The sequence below is a fragment of the Prionailurus bengalensis genome, chromosome A1, assembly GCF_016509475.1.
Source record: "Prionailurus bengalensis isolate Pbe53 chromosome A1, Fcat_Pben_1.1_paternal_pri, whole genome shotgun sequence".
NCBI classification, from domain to species: Eukaryota; Metazoa; Chordata; class Mammalia; order Carnivora; family Felidae; genus Prionailurus; species Prionailurus bengalensis.
Genome location: NC_057343.1, coordinates 159,561,650 through 159,580,832, shown reverse-complemented (window position 1 = coordinate 159,580,832; position 19,183 = coordinate 159,561,650). Strand labels below are relative to the sequence as shown.

At 36.6% G+C, this 19,183-nt stretch overlaps 1 protein-coding gene across 3 annotated transcripts in view; it reads right to left on the bottom strand.

Moving 5' to 3' along the window:
* Positions 1–19,183, bottom strand: part of LOC122491501 (leucyl and cystinyl aminopeptidase) — a 99,693-nt gene that overhangs the window by 53,115 nt on the left and 27,395 nt on the right. For all 3 annotated transcript variants that reach the window (XR_006299369.1, XM_043594308.1, XM_043594319.1), the window contains exons 2-4: positions 10,353–11,193; positions 5,138–5,276; positions 3,235–3,366 (exon numbers count right to left, since the gene is read on the bottom strand). Coding sequence is in view for 2 of the 3 variants with exons in the window: in XM_043594308.1 (XP_043450243.1) it covers positions 3,235–3,366; positions 5,138–5,276; positions 10,353–11,193 (1,112 nt within the window). In the remaining variant the exon portion in view is untranslated. The remainder of the gene's footprint in view (positions 1–3,234; positions 3,367–5,137; positions 5,277–10,352; positions 11,194–19,183) is intronic.

Here is a 19,183-nt window from a genome sequence, read left to right as displayed (position 1 = left end):
TATATGACTTTTATTTTGTTGAAGTATGCCCTTCTTTACCTAATTTGTTAGAGTTTTTTTTTTTTTAATGTTTATTCATTTTGGGGGGGGGAGGGAAGGAGGGAGGGAGGAAGACAGACAGAGAGAGAGAGAATGAATCCTAAACAGGCTCTGAGCTGTCAGTCAGCACAGAGCACAATGTGGGGCTCAAATTCATGACCCATGAGATCATGACCTGAGCCAAAGTCAGACGCTTAATTGACTGAGCCACCTAGGGGCCCCTGTTTACAGTTTTTATCAGGAAAGTAAGTTATACTTTGTCAAATGCTTTTTTCTGTAGCTATTGAGATGATCATGTGCTATTTATCTTTCATTCTATTAATATGATGTATCACATTTACTGATTTGCATATGTTGAACCATCTTTGTATCCCAGTGATAAAGCCCTCTTGATCATGGTGTATGATCTTTTTAATGTGCTGTTGAATTCAACTTGTTAACATTTTATTAAGGATTTTATGCAGAGACATCTACTGCATCTATATTCATCAGGGACATTGGCCTATAGTTTTCTTTTCTGGTAATGTTCTTATCTGGCTTTAATAGGAGGGGAATGTGAACCTCATAAAACAAATCTGGCAGTATTCCCTCCTTTTCAATTTTTCAGAGTGCTTGAGGATTGGAATTAATTTTTCTTTAATGTTTGGTAGAATTCACCAGAGAAATCATCTGATCCTGGGCTTTCTTTGTTGGGAGGTTTTTGATTACTGATTCAATCTCTTTACTCAATATTGATCAGATTTTTTAATGTATTCATGATTCATTCTTGCTGGGTTGTATGTTTCTAGGAATTTATCAATTTCTTCTAGGTTACCCAATTTGTTGGCCTATAATTGTTCATAGTAGTCTCTTATGTTCCTTTATATTTCTGTGGTATCAACAGAATTGTCTCTTTCATTTCTGATTTGACTCTTATTTTTTCTTAGTCCAGCTAAAGGTCTGTTATCTTTGTTTATCTTTCAAAACAAAAAAAACCCAGCTCTAGTTTCATTGATATTTTCTATTGTTTTTCCTTGTATCTTTTTTTTTTTTAATTTTTAAAGTTTATTTTGGAGAGAGAGGGGGCACGAATGAAGGCGGGGTAGAGAGGGAGAGAGAATTCCAAGCAGAATCTGAGCTGTCAGTGCAGTACCCAGCATGGGCTCAAACTCAAAAACTATGACCTCATGACTTGAAATAAAACCAAGAGTTGAAGGCTTAACTCACTGAGCCACCCAGGCGTTCCTCTCTTTTACTTATTTCTGCTCTCATCTTTGTTATTTCCTTCCTTCTGCTAACTTTGGGTTTAGTTTGTTCTTTTTCGATTTCCTTGAGGTATAAGGTTGGGTTGTTTATTTGAGATCTTTCTTTTTTCTTAATATAGGCATTTACTGCTTTAAACATCACTCTTGGAACTGCTTTTTATGCATTCTACAGGATGCACACACCACCATATTATAGTATTAAGAGTATTCTAAATTTGGCTATATACTTACCTTTACCACTGTGTTGTGTATTTTCACATATTTTCATATTACCAATTAGTCTCCTTTCATTTCACCTGGAAGCACTCCTTTCAGCATTTTTTAAGGGGGTAAAGAACTCCCTCAACTTTTGTCTAGGAAAGTCTTTATCTCTCCTTCATTTCTGTAGGAAAACTTGTCAGGCAAGAGTATTTTTTGATTGGCAGTTGTTTCTTTCAGCACTTTAATTCATCTGACTCCCTTCTGGTTGCTAAGGTTTCTGCTGAGAAATCCACTGACAGACTTATCCCTTGTAAGTTACAATCTTCTTTCCTTTTGCTGCTTTTAAGATTCTCTGATTTTTGACAGTTTTATTATAACATGTCTCAGAAGAAACCTCTTCAAGCCGTTTGTTCAGTAACTTGTGAGTTTCGTGAACTTGATTATTCAAATTTCTCCCCACATTTGGGTAGCTGTCAGCCGTTACTTCTTTGAATAAGCTTTCTGCCCCCTTTTTCCTCTGTTCTTCTTCTGGAACTCCAGTAATTCACAAATTGTTTCTTTGATGGTGTCCCATAAATCACACAGGCTTACTTCATTCTTTTCTTACATTTTTATTTGTTCTCTGGATGGATAATACCAACTTTCCTGTCTTCTAACTCACAAATTCTTCACCTGCTTGATCCATTCTGATGTTGATGTTCTTTAGTGCTCTTTTTTTTTTCATTCCATTCATTGTATTTTTCAGCCCCTGAATTTGTTTAGTTTCTTTTTATGATTTCTTTGTTAAAACTTCTCATTTTGTTCATGTATTGCTTCTTGATTCCACTGAATTGTCTTTTTGTGTTTTCTTGTAGTTCATTAAGTTTCCTTAAAACAGTTATTTTGAGTTCTTTAATGGGAAAATTGCAGATCTCCATGTCTTTGAGATTGTTTACTGGAAGATGTTTGTGATCCTTTGGTGTTGTCATATTTTCTGGACTTTTCATGTTCTTTGAAGTTTTGTGTTAATGTCTTCACATTTGACATGGCAGTCACCTCCTCCAGTCTTACCTAACTGCCCTCACCAATGCATCCAAACTTGTATTTCTTTTTTTCTCCAACAGAGTGCTGAACTTTTTGGCTAGAAATGTGGACTTCCACAAAGGCTATTTTCTCCAGCTGTTACTGTCTAAGACAGTATTTTCAGGTGCTCCCACACCATAGCCAAGAGGGCTAGAGATGTTTCACAGGGCCCACAGCCAGGACCAAGGTCTGTATGCCTAGTACCTGATGCATAGGTGCAAAAGAGGCCTCCCAGGTCATTTGGCACTCAGTGCTGGATCCCACAGCTTCCACAAAGGCATTTTTGTCCATGGCTGGATGTCAAATTATTGTTGCTGGCATGGGAGGACATGAATGAGGGATACCTTATTCAACCATGATGCTGTCATCTAATTTTAATTAATTTAAATGTTAAAAACCACATAAAGCCAATAACCACCATATTGTACAGCACAGTTATAAAATCTTTGTTATACATATATTGTCTTACTGGAATTCTCTTTTAGAAACATAATTAAAGAAAACTTGAATATTATTGACTTTTAGGTATTCAATTAACAAAACTAAATATAAGCAAAAAGTAACATTTCTGGCATAAAATGTCAGAGTTATGATCCAAAACCTTGTTTTCCATTTCCAGAAATCATCAAAGAATTCCTTTTAACCTCTTGTGAAACAGGCTTTTGAGACAATTACCAAAACAACATACCAGGGTTCCATTTACGTCCTGACTCAGGTTCTTCATCTCCCCAACAATGAATGCAACCAGGTAAGTGCTCATTTTCACACTCTCAGAAAACTCATCCTGAACAAGTCCATCTTCCATAATGATTGATGAATTCTACAAGCAATGGGAAAAGATAACAGTTCTGTAATTATGGTAATAAATGACTTAATAAACTGAAAAATTAAAAATTCAAATACGAAATGAGTAGTGAAGATGTTGACATATTTTAATTTCTCAGCATAAGAGAACATGACTCTTTCTCCAAACAGAGAATGACCCTTACTCTCATTCTGTTCTATCATCGCTTATCATGAAAATATACTGAGTAGGGGTGCCTGGGTAGTTCAGTTTGTTGAGTGTCCAACTCTTGATCTCACCTCAGGTCATGACCTTAGGGTTGTGGGATAGAGCCCTGTGTCAGGCTTGGCAGTAAGTGTGGAGCCTGCTTAAGATTCTCTCTCTCCCTCTCTCCCTCCCTCTCTCTGGCTCTCTCCCCTGCTTGCTCTCTCTCTCTCTCTAAAAGAAAAAAGAAAAAAATACACTGAATACAGTGAAAATCTTTAAGGAATTTTTAGTTTCAAAAGATGGTTTTAAATAAACATAACTTAGAGAAGGTAAATAACAGTGGTTCTGTTTCTTCCTTTTAAAATACCACCAAAACCAAAATCCTTCCTTATGACATAGGAGCATTCCACTCTACTGCTACAAACACAGAAGAAGGAGCTACAGTTAGAATATTCCTCTGAAAGATCTGAAACAGCTTTTAAAGTACCATGTTGGGGTGTCCTGGGTGGCTCAGTTGGTTGAGCGTCCAACTTTGGCTCAGGTCATGATCTCACAAACGGTTTGTGAGATCATGACCTGATTGGGATCTGTGCTGGCAGCTCAGAGACTGGAGCCTGCTTTGGATTCTGTGTCTCCCTCTCTCTCTCTGCCCCTCCCCCACTCATGCTCTGTCTCTGTCTCAAAAATAAACATTAAAAAAAAAATTAAAGTACCATGGTGATGACCCCAAGAAGGCTTAGTGGGATCAAAGGTGGTAAGTCACTATGCAGTATGTAGTAGACACAAGATTAGAGAAGCCTTCCAAGATTTTCTGACCATGAACTAAGATATGTTTGGGGATACTAGGCAGGTAGGCATCTCACCTCTTTTAGAGGAAGATTAAGGTGAAGAGTAGGGCTAGGACTGGAACTGCTGAAGTGATGTCCCTATTGAAGGACAGATCACATCCTCGCCTGCCTACAAAGGTTGACTCCACAGTCTGTTAGACGTGGCTACTCCTCTCCCCTAGCCACATGGGTTCTGAGAGGCTCCCATCAGATTCCACATGGCCACTCAGGTGTCATGAAAAAAAAAACCCTAAGTTCTGTCTAGCATAAAAACAATTCTGCTTGGTTTTGTCCCCATTGCCTCCCACACAGAATTTACATCCAAGAATTTACATCCAAGGCTCACGTTCTTGTTAAGCCTCCACGTTAGAATACTGATTTTTCAATAACCAATAAAACACCAACCATGATTCAACATTATCATGCACCACTATTTAGAACAGCAAATTCATCAAGTCTCAGAAAACATCACTGTGATTTTTAGTACTAGTTCATATAGTATTAGTATTTGCATACCTTTCATATACAGCACATCATATTTCCTGCCCACACATTGCATATCGAGCAGGCCTTACTCTTTCTTCAAGTGCTCCTTGAGCTGACTTCTCTATTAATTCTAACATATATTTTAACTTCTATTTAAGCATTTTAAGAAAGGATAAGAATATACATGATTTTACTCATTCTCAACAGTATCACAAAGAGGAATTCAAATATTTATAACAAAGAAAGAGACCCACTCAAGGATTTTACATTAAGGAACAGAACAGTACCTTAGGCATATTTGATAAAGCAGTATATTGCTCATCCCTTATGATCCTGATGATAAATGTGGCTTTAAATCCTGGTTCATCAAAACAAGGAAAAGCAGATCTTGCTGCCAGGGGTTCAAACTGAGTTGCTGCAAAGTACCTAAAACAAATGCAAATTCATCCAATAGTTATTGAGCACCTACTATTCAAGGTATCCTGCCAAGTACTAGTGATACTAAAATAAACATGGTATAATCCCAGTCATCAAAGGATCTGCAATCAACTGGGAGAGACCTAGGTTATATGATGAACAGAAACCTGCAGGCTGCAAATCATGTCAACATTGAAAACAAAGCAGTGGAAATAAAGGATAGGAAACAAATTCTGACTGGCAGTTGAGATACTATATGGAAACTGGTGACAAACTTTTGAAGAGAATTTTAAAAAATGAAGAATATTCGAAAAGGTAGAGAAGGGAAGAAAGTATACTCTAGAAAGAGTGGAAAGCACAAGGAAAGACAGTGATGGATACTCAGGGACAGGAGGTGGCTGTCCAAGATGGCTGGAGATGAAGCCACAAAGGTAGCCTACAGCTGGTCTTAAAAAGGTTTCAGATGGATGATCACTATGAAGGGTGGTCATTAATTGCCATTAATCACCTGTACAGACCCTGGCTTCACAACATTAAACCTTAAGCTTACTACTTAAACTTTCATGAAGACTAAAAAAACTAGCTACTCTGTAGTATATTTGTTTCCTTCAAGCTTTTCAGAAATGAATAAAAAAAACTTCCTCCCTCTCCTACAGAACAGCAACAACATTTGAGAATTTAACTCATATGGAAGTCTTACATTAAAAGTTGGGAGAGGATGCCTGGGTGGCTCAGTCAGGTAAGCGTCTGACTCTTCATTTAGGCTCAGGTCATAACCTCACTGTTAGTGAACTTGAGCCCTGCATCTGGCTCTGTGCTGAAAGTGCAGAATCTGCTTGGGATTCTCTCTCTCTCCCTCTCTCTCTGCCCCTACCCCACTTACACATGCTCTCTTTCTCTCTCAAAATAAATAAACAAATAAACTTTTTAAAAAACTGAGAGAAAAGCATAAAAAAAGAGGAGAAAATCAGATTTCTAGTTAAACAGAGGAATAAAACAGATCTGCATTGGGGAAATCATCCAAACATGGCCATAGAATAATCAGGGCAAGTATGGCCCTGTTGTGCATATTTCAGGTACTGGTCAATATGGCACATATACAACCACCACCCTGGACAAGATGGCCTAGCTTGCTTAGGGCTTAGTTTCCACTTTTAAAAGACAGACAGAAAAGAGTGTGGGATTTGAAGTAAGAAGACCCAAACCCTGCACTTTACCAGCCATAGGAGTTCAGGCAAATCAGTAATACACACCTCAATTTCCTTATTTAAAAAAAAATTTTTTTTTGACATTTAGTCATTTCTGAGAGACAGAGACAGAGTGTGAGTGAGGGAGGGAGGGAGAGAGAGAGGGAGACACAGAATCCAAAGCAGGCTCCAGGCTCTGAGCTGTCAGCACAGAGCCCGATGGAAGGCTCAAACTCACAGACCGGAAGATCATGATGACCTGAGCTGAAGTTGGACCCTTAACCTACTAAGCCACCCCGTGCCCTCCTTATTTATTAAATTAGGACTGAGTAGGATCCTCTGCCAAACACCTAGGGGTCTTGTTAGAATCAAATAAGACTATTCAAAATAAAAACTACTTGTATGCCACAATTGCCAACATAGATGTTTATTATAAATGCTAGACAGTCATAACTCCTCACCCACACTCAATATTGTGTTTTCCTGATAAGAATTTGCCAAAATAACTGTTTCTATCGAGTAAACTACATGAAAAATAGCAATCAACATTTATGGAACAATTTAAACATGCTATGTTGCTAATATTCAATTTCTTCACTCCATTCCCCAATTCTTACCTAGTTAATAGAAAATTGTGAAGGAGGGCCACAAGGGACCAGGGGATAAAGTTTAATGATATCTATACCATTCATATAAAAAGTCTATTTAGACGATCACTTTGGATAAAAACTGGATCATAATGTTCTGAGGCAAAGACAATCTTAAGTTATTTTTGAAAGAGATGCACTATTAACTATTTTACATAAGTCTCTTTGAGAAGGCTGCTGCTTGAGGATACTTATAATCTATCTTATCTATGCTGAATACCTTGAAGCTTATTCTTTCATTAGTGACTTCCTTTGCTTTCAGAAATATTAGCTGCAGTTTGAGCACTACCTCCAGTAGTGCTGAAGACAATCATGAATTAGCCAGGCTTCACATAAGAGAATTCTAACCACTGGGAATAACAATAGGTAAATAAATGAACAATGGGTAGTGTGAACTAGGGAGGCAGTACATCATAGTGGGGTTAAGAATGGGGTTAAAATGAGTTTGAGTTTGAGTTCCCCCCTCCTACCTGATAACCATAAGATATTATTTATGCTCTGCTTTTTTATCTGTAAAATGAATAAAATATTAATATCCACCTCTTAATGGGTTTGACAGGATAAAAGATTAAACATATAAAATGCTTCAAACAGTTTCTAGCACTTGAGTTCTCAGTAAATCACTGGAATTCAGGAAAGTGCACATGAAGCTTATTGTAGCAGGTGAGGGCTATGAGATAAAACAAGGGCCAGAGCTGGAAGAATCTTGAACTAAATCTTATCAGAAAAGAGGAAGTGTGAAGGCTCTCAAACCAAAGACCAATATGGTTAGATCTGTACTCTAGAAGTATGAGTCTAGCAGCAGTGTGGAAGATGGTGGCAAGAGGAGGGGAAAGCATTGACAAGATTAGAAGCCAGTTAAGAAGATGCTTGAAGTGTTCAAAAAAAGGCACCGAGAGACTGAAGGACAAAGAAATAAAACACATCCCTATCCTAAATTGTTTACTAGTTCTTTCAGCATCAGTTTATTATCTAGAATCTTAAGTATATCATCAACAACTTCTAGACTAAACTCCAAGGTCACTGGCCATTTCCCCTCTTAAATAACGTAGGTAAAGTTCCCTTACCACAAATACATAGTTGATATTTACATATACTCTGATTTCCCTATCAATAAGGAATATATCCCTAATTCTTTTATCTACTTATTTAATTATTCTTATTATACTTGGTGGAGAGGGTACAAAAAATTTCTCTAACAGAACTATGCAAAACTATGCAAAATTTGGAGAAAGGCAAAAAATTGTTTTGAATTAAAGTTTTCAGACACCTTGAAAGGCATAAATAATCTTCTCAAATTTATCTTCCATGAAGATATATAATTATGTAGGGCACTCATTTGGCTGAAGCAGTCAGGTTAACAGATTTATATACTTTCTGTAACAGCAGAGTTTTACAAACTAATTTGTTTTAATAGATTTAAAAACACTTGCTGGGGCACCTGGGTGGCTCTGTCAGTTAAGTATCCAACTCTTGATTTCAGCTCTGGTCATGATCTCATGGTTTGTGAAACAGAGTCCCATGTCGGGCTCTACAATGACAGTGTGGGGCATGCTTGGGATTCTCTCTCTCCCTCTCTCTGCCCCTCCCCAGCTCACACTTTCTCTCTCCTCTGTCTCAAAAATAAATAAATAAACATTTTAAAAACACTTGTTAAAAGCATTCTATTTTTTATTTTTAAGGGATTGTCTTCTCTATTTTTCTAGAATTTTCCACAACTCAATCTAGCCCATGGCAAGAGTCAACAAGTGACCATACCCCAAATCAGCTTTCTTTGCCATACATTTATTCCTTCCATTATATAGTAGTAGACTCAAGGGACTCCAAGAGCAATAATGATTCAAAGAGGTGACTACTGGATTTGTCTTAAAGGTGTGTTTGCATTGTTTTTACATATATCCTCTAATTCTTAGAGCTGATGAAGATTATAAAAGGAGAAGTAAAGCCAAGAAGCCATGGGCTGCCAGTATAATTACAAATTTGCTTTTAATGTCAGATCTCATGCAAGAGCCAGCATGCCATTTTTTAATTAAAGGCAAAGAGAAAAAAATTATTATTTTTTAAAATTTGTTTTCAATGTTTATTTTTGTTTTTTAGACACAGAGAGAGAGCATGAACAGGGGAGGGTCAGAGAGAGAGGGAGACACAGAATCTGAAGCAGGCTCCAGGCTCTGAGCTGTCAGCACAGAGCCCAATGCAGGGCTCAAACTCACGAACTGTGAGATCATGACCTGAGCTGAAGTCGGTCACTTAACCAACTGAGCCACCCAGGCACCCCAAGAAAAAAATTATTTATCTGAATAGCTGTACAGATCTTGTTTTTTCTTTCTCCATGTAAGAAGGATCAAACAAGTTCCTTTAGATTTAAAATATTCATTTCTATTTTTCTCAATACATAAACATACATTTGCCAAATGGCCAGCATCAGTAATTCACAAACTGGTATACAAAGTAATATGAGGGAATGCGCCAGCAAAATTAAGCACATCTATTAAGGACTTTGTGTACACCAGAGAAATGGTATTATTGCTACTTATGAATAACCTGTATACAGTGCGCACTGCATCCTTCCAGAAACTCAAATTCCAGAAACATTCTATGAATACTAAGATTAAAGTGTAAAATACATAAATAGCAAGAATACTTTTGTTTTAAGTCACTTTTTTTAAAAATAAATTAAGTCTGTCCTAGATTTTTTTAAATTCCATCAGAAATCCAAAATAGTGACTTTTTTTAATGAACAGCAAATATTAAAGACACTAAAAATGATATATGTAAGCATACAACAGTTCTTCCTGCCCTCTTTCTCCATCTCAATAAGCACCTCCTAAAAGTTCTGCACATTAGGAAAATAGATCTTAAAGAATTATCCATACTCTTCTTTTCTTCTTTGATTCCCATTGAGATATTGTAAGGTGACTGAAAACTACATTCATCTAAGATACGAAAAGCTCAAAATAACTTAAGTTGTGGTGATAGAGAGTGTAACTGATAAAAATCTTTATCAATTTCCTTCCATCAGTATATCCCACTCCTAACATAATATATGACATGTATGAGCATGATAGGTGCTCAAGGCTTTGACTAAAAAAGAAATAGTAGATGCTTCCAAATCACCATTCTATTTTGCACATAACCTTCTAAATTAAAAAAAAAAAATCCAGTTAACATATCTGGTATGGGCAAAGGAATCCACATTAAAGAAGTCTTCACAGAGCAAAGAAGTAGAACCATTTAAGAGGGCTACATACTTTTTCTCATTACTTTCATCTGTATAGGAGATTCCATAGAACCCACAGTAAGAAGTAGATATATTCGCCGAATACTCTATCTTCAAGGTATAATTGTGTCCTTCAAGAAGAGCTTCAGGGGCAACAATTGCAATTTGTTCATGAAATGGGTATTCCAAGACCTCAACTTGTTTTTCTTGGCTTGAAACTGCTGACATAAAGGTCACTCTTGAAATATTATGGCCTGTACTGTGAAGAACGATATTCCACGTGGCCTGAAGAGCCTGAAGTGAAATTGTCACAGAACCCCTGAATGTCATCGAGGTTAGGTTTGGGTGTAGGTTAAGTTCATAGCGTAGTGGCATAATGGCGGTGGGAAGCCTGACTTGTGCCCACGGAAACAACTTTCCATTTGTTGCAACTGGCTGAATTAGTCCCATTGATTGGTTTTTTTTATGGCAGCCTTCTTTGGTAAAAGTACATCTGGGTAGTAAATAAATCACCATGATTATAGAAACGGCAACCACAATAAGAAAAACACAGATCGCCATGGTCCTCGCAGAGGGTACCGAACAAGTCCCATCTGGGCTCGGCCTGTAGCCAGTTGCACTGTTCCGAAGGCCTGAGCTTCTGTTCATGAAGGACATGCCCAGCAGTTTTGCAGATGACTCATAATCCTCTTCGTCCTCATCCATCTCATGCTCACCAAGACCCCGCACCAGCAGTCTTGAACCCCGGGGCTCATATTCCACCTCATCAGGCTCTAGAGGATGTAAACAGGGCTCTTTGGCTAAATCCACCACATCTGGTTCTTCCTCAAACATGCTGTTTTCAATCATATTCCTGGGGAGCTGAAGCAGATCTAAACAACCAAAACACAAGGACAAGGCAGAGTTAGAAAAAAAAAAAAATCTCATAATAAAATGCCTACAAGCAAAACCACATTTAATCTAAGAATTCTTTTAACACTAAGGCTTATTTCCATCATGGAGCTACTGAATTAAATAAGATGCTTATAATTTTCTTTTATCATCCATTAGAAACTTAAGCATAAATAAAAGTATACCACAGTCATGAAATAAGAAAGCTAAATAAGCAGGCTAGTAACAAAAAAAGGCAGCTGAGACTAAATACTAATTTCCCGGGGCACCTGGGTGGGTCAGTTGGTTAAGTGCCCAACTCTTGATTTCAGCTCATGGTCCCTGAGGTCAAGTCCCATGTCCAGCTGTGTGCTGACAGTGTGGAGCCACTTGGGATTCCCGCCCCCCCTCTCTCTGCCCCTGCCCCATTCACGCCCATGCTCTATCTCTCAAAATAAATCAACTTTAAAAAAAATTTTCTTTGAATAAAACTTTTGATTACATTCTAGGTGTGGGTTTAGCAAGCTGCCATTTTTCCACCTCCTGTGAATGACCTAGAAATGGAAGAAGAGTGATTATGTAACATACCGCTTTAGGAATTTAATCTCTTAAACGTCAGATAGTGCCCCTACTTCTCATGACAAAGTTTTGTTTTGTTCTGATAGTTGTGTTTGGGCATCATCTACTTCATTATCAGAGCAAATATTGCTATAATTGAACTTAATTTTTTTTAACTCTTAATGAACTCTAAATGGTTAGAAATTTTCTGTGGTAGTTTTTAGTCCTAGCACATGCTGAAGAGTAGTTGCTTAATTTGCTTTTTCAAAATGTCTAAAAGGCTTTTACTGACTTTGGTTTTTTTTTTTAACCTCATAAGAGAAAAGTATGTTGTCTTAGCATTTGCCCATGTGTTTTGTTCTGTGTGAGATGTGATGTAGACAACAATGAGGTCTGCACAGTATGGTTTTATTTAATGAATTTCTAAACTAATTCTAGGTATAATCTCAGTTATATTTAGAGCACACCCATTCCTGAATCCATACCCTCTTAGAACTTTGTTTTTTATGTGTTTTGATTCCTCAGCAAAGCCTTGTTTAAAGCCCAGGGGTATTCTACTGTGTAACCATTTTAGCATCTCCTGTTTGCATTTCATTTACTTCAAATCTTTTGATAGGGATTGTCAGATATCTGCCAAATCCAAATAAGTTACTTTTATTATTTATCACCCATGAAGATTAATACTTGTGTAGAATTTTAATCTTTTAGAAATGGAATACATCACCTCCTCTGGTATAATTTACTGGACATTGGTGGCAGACTTTTGCATATGTGTACAGTATCAAGTTAAATACACCAAACCAGGGGAAATCACTCTTGTTAATAGGTAACCCATGAAGATTGTACTTCAAGCCCATTTAAGAAAATGTTGCTTTGGATTCTTTCGTCAGTACTTCGATCTTAACCTTAAATTGTATACAATGTAACATGATTACTCATTGCTCGAATGGGATGTTATTTGTATAGGAAGAAGGAATCCTATAGAAACAGGAAATTTTCTAAAACCTCTTAAATCCACATATACATGCTATCTATAAGCGAAAAACAAAGAATGTCCTAGTTTAAATTTTTCAGTTTTAAATAATGTAGACCCATGTGGTAATTATCTAAGAAAACTGAAGACATTTCTTTTCATTAGATACCATGAACTGGTGCTCTTCTATGTTGTCTGTGAATCAGTGTCAATCCACAAACTGTTATCTACCTGTGACAGGATACATGTGGATAACTAATATTTTAAAAGTTTTATAGCAATCTGGGGCGCCTGGGTCGTTCAGTCGGTTGAGCGTCCGACTTTGGTTCAGGTCATGATCTTGTGGTTTGTGAGTTCGAGCCCCGCGTCGGGCTCTGTGCTGACAGCTCAGAGCCTGGAGCCTACTTCGGATTTTGTGTCTTCCTCTCTCTCTGCCCCTCCCCTCCCTCTCCTCTCCTCCTCTGTCTCTCTATATCAAAAATAAATAAATGTTAAAAAAAAGTTTTATAGCAATCTGTCAATAATTTTATGTCTGCCAAATTTAATAATTTAAAACATGAAGCTTATAATTTGCATGTCTTTTTTAATGATGTCTTTCATCATTAAAAAATGATTCATTTTTTAAATGCTACAAAATTTATGCAACAGGTTAAAAATTAAAAAACAAAAAACCTTGATTCTTCGGCTCACATAACTTGGGAAGCAATGGCTTGACAATGGGAAGCAATGTAACTGTAATAGCAATCCAGGTCGATATGAAGTTCTCAATTATGACAGCAGCAGAAGTAAAAAGGAGGGAATGATTACAAGTCATGTTAAAAAAAAGAGAATACCAAGGAATTGATGCTCCCTTGGGCCAGACAGTTCTGTAAGATGGACTGACAGGAGGAAGTCAATGTCAATTCCCAAAATACATTCTGGCTTGGATAACTGGAAGAAAGAATGCCTTTCATGGAGATTGATAATATAGGTTTCCAAATTCTCTCTCTTGGTGTTCTTTTTTTGGGGGGGGGTGGTGGGGGGCGGTGTAGTGAGAACAGTTATAGGATGGCATTTGGTATGGGATACGATGTATTTAATACATCTGTCAGCCCGATGGAGATGTTTGATTAATGGCATATTATAAACACCTAATTTTAGAAAGAACTTCAAGTCCTGCCTCTTCCACTGACTGCTTGATCTCAAATGGGTTACAAATATCCCTTAGCTTCAATTTCCTCACCCATAAATGTGAAAAACATTACTATTTTCTAGGCCTGTTATGAGGACTATGTTATGGATCTGGTCGCAAAACAGGGATTTATGGGGAAGATTCAGATTTCAGAATCACCTCCGTATACATAATGAAAACCGTGCAGATGAGTGAGATACTGAGAGGGAGGAAGGTAAGAGTCAGAGAGTATGAGCATTGAAGAGGTGGGCAGAGGAAGAGGGGCAAAAGAGGAGAGTAAGAAGGAATTTACTAGAGGTAAGAAAATTAGGACAGTAGTATCCCAAAAAACAAAGGAAGTTTTCATGAAGGAAGTGGTCAGCATTAACTGTCTTTGAAACGTCAAGTAAAATGAGGCCTAGAGAGGTTATGAGATTTGGCAACTAGGGAACCAGCAACTTTCATAAAGCACCTTCAATGGAATAGTGGAAATGGAAGCCTAACAGCCCAAAGAATGGAAAATCTACATGGGAAGTTAAGGGCTGCAGACTATTCTTTCAAGGTACACAGTTGTGTATCAAGAAAAAAGACATAGGGTCAAACTAAAAGATAATATGGCACAGAGAAAAGTCCTTTTGTTTTTTTGTTTGTTCGTTTGTCTGTGTTTAAGATGGGAATAACTTAAGCATGAAGGAAAAGTAAAGAATGACAAAATGTGCAGGTGGAGGAGTAGATGAGAGGAAATGTTAGAATAACATCCCACAGGGATGGGAAGATACCACAAAAACTCCGGGAGAGAGATTAACCTGGGTGAGAACTAGGCACTTCTCCTCTGAACCTGGGAGACAGAAGGTGAAGACAGAGAAGAAGCATGTACAAGAGCATGGAAAACTGAGGATGTGAACAGCAGAGAGCCTCCATGTTCTCTGTGACAGAGGAATCAAGGCCATCTGACCGAAGGCAGTTGTGGGGAAGGATAGGTGGCTTACGGAGGAAAATAAAGTACAAAAGCTTAGGCAGAGGACCAGGGAAAGTTGACCCATGGAAAGGTTATGGCTGAGAAGGTCAGTAAGTGCAGTAGAACTTCTCATACTACCAGTCTCCATAAATGCCTTTTAGCAGTACTCACCAGCCCAAGTCTAAAAGAAAAAAACAAAACAAAACAAACAAACAAAAAACATGTATGTGTATTTTACCACAATTTAAAATGGAAAATATAAATGGAAAATATTTTTAAAGAGTAGAGACAGCAGATGGGTTAACCCAGGGTTAAATATGTAGAAAGGATGTGGTAAGAAGCTACAAGGAAAATGCATAGAAGGTGCTGGCAAGAGAGAAAATGATTAAATGAGGGGTTCAATTTAGAAAACACCAGAAAAAGTAAAGCTATGGCAAACAACATGGTGAGCAACTTGAATTAAAACAAGAAAACTTCCCACAAACTTTAATCCCTTTAAACTACCATCACATTTTCTGAGAATATGAAATGAAATGGGGTATATTTTGAAATCAACAAGCCAAAACAAATTTAAAAGAATAGGCCTAATTTCAATAAGGCTTTTTGGGAAGATGCAAGATTGCTATATTCAATTAGGTATTATAGCAACTTGCTATATTCAAATTGGGCCTTAACAATAAAGAATTATGCTTCTTCTGAGGCCTCTCAGACATATTTAAACAGAGCTGAAAGCTCCAAGCATGAGACAACATTTATATTTTCTAGATCACTTCCAAAGGGAAACGTCATTAAATTTCTGAAGTGACGACTAATTATCAAATAACATAACTATTTCCCCAATAAGCAATCCTCGACTATCAAAAAGATATTTTATTTTTTTAAAGTTTAATACTAAAAAGGCAAGAAAACAACTAGAATTCAGAACAAGAACAGTGATTTTTCTGTACAGATCTAATCTGACAAAACATTACCTAATCCCCTGACCCCCGCCACAGATGCACTCAAAGAAAACTTCTTCCTATTAATCACAATGCTCATGTTAAGTTACAAATCTAGATATATCATCTTCTCACCAGAATGTGAAGAGCAGACACTAAGAGACAAATTTTAAAGATGTTCTCAGTAGCTCCTTTCCCTGATACATCCTGTTTGCTTACACTTCAATGTATGAGCAGTGTCATAAAATATTAACACAGAAAGTCCTATATGCATTTCTACTTTTACATAGTACTGCTTCAAAACCACACTTAATTTTCCATTTGACAGGCCCAAGGTCACAACCTAGGATGCACGATCCATGTAAGGTCTTTCTTCTGTTCCCCTCTCCCTCCTTGTGTCTCTTGTGAATAGACAAGACAGCAGTGAATGGGAGACTAGGGGTGGGAGGCAGGAAGATCAGAGAGAAATGGTCAGTTCATAAGCAACATAAGCTCACTTTATTTAGTTCTAAGAGAGACTAAGATTTAATTTTCCCTTTCAAGCTATCTCTAAAGTTCATTTCAACACATATAAAAATGCTGTGGGAGATTTCCACTTCCAATATGACACAGTAATTGGTACCAGACTTTTCTTCCTCTCATAAATGACTATTAAACTGGACAAAATAATGCAACTATTTTTAGCTACTGGATAAACGAGCAATACTGTGAGGCTACATTTGCTTGGCTCTCTGCCTTGGGACAATTTTCTAATTGTAGTATAGTGAGCTGGAGTCCAAGCAGAGCAGGGCTAGTGGCAGAGACAGGACACTAGAGAGGATGGAAATGCACAGAGTGAGGACCACAGAAGTTTGTACAGGGGTTCCCTGAGAATCCTCAACCAATGCTGAGTGTAAGTAACTACATAAGGCTTACAAAAGAGTATCTGTAATGAGGTTAATATGGAATAGAAATACTAGAGGTCAAGCAGCATAGGCAAACATTGCCAGTTTAACCCAACCTGAAGAAAGAGAACTTATTAACATCCTGCACATCAATTTGAAATGCCAGAAAGGCTCCACTCTAAGGGGAAAAGCACACCATAGAATAAGACCAACTCTAGACCCACATTAAAACAGTCTAAAACCAAGCCCTAAAGCCCTAATAAAAACCATGAGGAAAAAACAATCTGGGGGAAGAGTTGTGCTAACTTAGAGGGGCCTGAGAAAAAAACTTGAAAAAAAAGCTTTCCACAGATCTTCCCTAGCAAACCTATACAAGGTGATCAGCCAGCAACTAAACTGCCACTAAAACAAACAACACTGCAGAGAAATTAAAAGAAAAAAAAATTCAGCATCTCTACAATGTATCAACCCTGTCCAATACATAATAAAAACATTTCTAGGCATTCAAGGAAACAAAAATGTGACCCATAAGAAAAAAATAAGTCATTAGAGACTGACTTTAAGTTGGCCCAAATAGTGCATTTAGTAAAAACTTCAGAGCTGTTGTTTGAAAAATCTCTTAAATAAAGGAAAATATTTTTGAACAATAACAACAACAACAACAACAACAACAACAAGGGAGAATACATGAACAGATGAGAATCTCAGCAGAGAAACTAAAACTGCAAAAAAGGATCAATCGGAGAAAAAAAGGAAATTCTAGGACTAGAAGTTTCAAAAATTAAAATGAAAAACTCACTGAATGGACTTAATAGTAGATAGGAGATAGCAGAAAAAAGAATTCATGAACTTGACAGATTACTAACAATTACCAATTTGATAAACAAAGGAAAAAAAGACAAGAAAAATGAACACAACATCAGAAATTTGTGGGACAATATCAGATTGTCTAACATATGTAATAGGAGTCCCAGAAGACTCTGAAAATAAAGCAGAAAAAACATTTGAAGACATAATAGTTAAAATTTTATTAAGTTTGGTGAAAAACACTATTTACCAGATCAGAAAAGCTCATCAAACTCCAAAGACAATAAATACAAAGAAAATCATATCTAGCTACATCATGGTCAAACTGCTGAAAAGCAAAGATCAAATCTTTAAAGAAGCCTGAAAACAATATGTTACATACAAGAGAAAAATAAGAATACTAACTTTTCACCAAAATAATAGAGGCCAGAAGATGTGAGAATGTTTTTAAGGGGCTGAAAGAAAAAAAAAAAAAAAGCTGCCAATTCAGATTTCTATATCCAGCGAAAATATCTCTCAAAAAATAAGACAAATATCTTTCAAATAAATTAAAGCTGATAAAATTAATCTCAAGCAGATGTGATTACAAGATACTATAAAGCTTTGAGGGAAGTGATACAAGACAGAAACTCAGATCTGTAGGAAGGAAAGAATACCAGAAAAGATGAGTAAGTTGTTAAAAATAAAAAATTTATATATTTTATTCTTCTTCAAATTTCCTTAAAACACTATATATTAAAACTATTTGCTTAAAGCAATAATATGTGGGAAGTTTTTAATATATATAAAAATAAAAAAATTGACAACAAGAGCACAAAGAAGAGAGGGGGTGAATAAAAGGAATTACATTAAATTATATTTGTAAATTGAGAAGGGGAAATGCTAAGTGTCCAGTGAAAAGTAGGAAGTATAAAGTAAGAAGAGAGAATGGTCAGGTGTAAAATGTTAAATGGCATAACTTTTTTTAATACTAAATTTATTGTCAAATTGGTTTCCATACAACACCCAGTGCTCATCCCAACAGCTGCCCTCCTCAATGCCCATCACCCACCATCTCCTCCCTCCCACTCCCCATCAACCCTAAGTTTTTTCTCAGTTTTTAAGAGTCTCTTATGGTTTCAACAATAGCCAAATTATGGAAAGAGCCTAAATGTGCATCAGCTGATGAATGGATAAATGGCATAATTTTTACAATAAACACACTTTAATAAGTTAAGGATGCATATTATTAGCCCTAGAATAATCAATAAAAAAGTAATTTAAAAGATGTATAGCTAAAAAGCCAATGCGGAAAATAAAATAAAATACTAAAAAATACCCAATTAACCCAAAAGGGGGCATCAAAAAAGAAACAAAAACAATAATAAAAAGGACAAATAAAAATGATGGCAAAATCATAGATTTAAACACAACCGTATAAAAAATTTCATTAACTGTAACTGGATTAAACATTTCAACTAAAGGACAGAGATTGTCACAATGGATTAAAAAAAGCAAGACTCCACTAGACACTGTCTATAAAAGACACCTTTTAAATTTAAGGATACTATTAGGTTAACAAAGCAGAATAAAATTTTATAATGATAAAAGGAGAAATTCATCAGGATAAGATACCAAGCTTAAATATGTATGTATCTAATAAGAGAGCTTTAAAATTCAAAACAGAAAATGGCAAAACTCAAGAAACAGAAATATCCACAACCATAATTGGAGATTCTGTCATG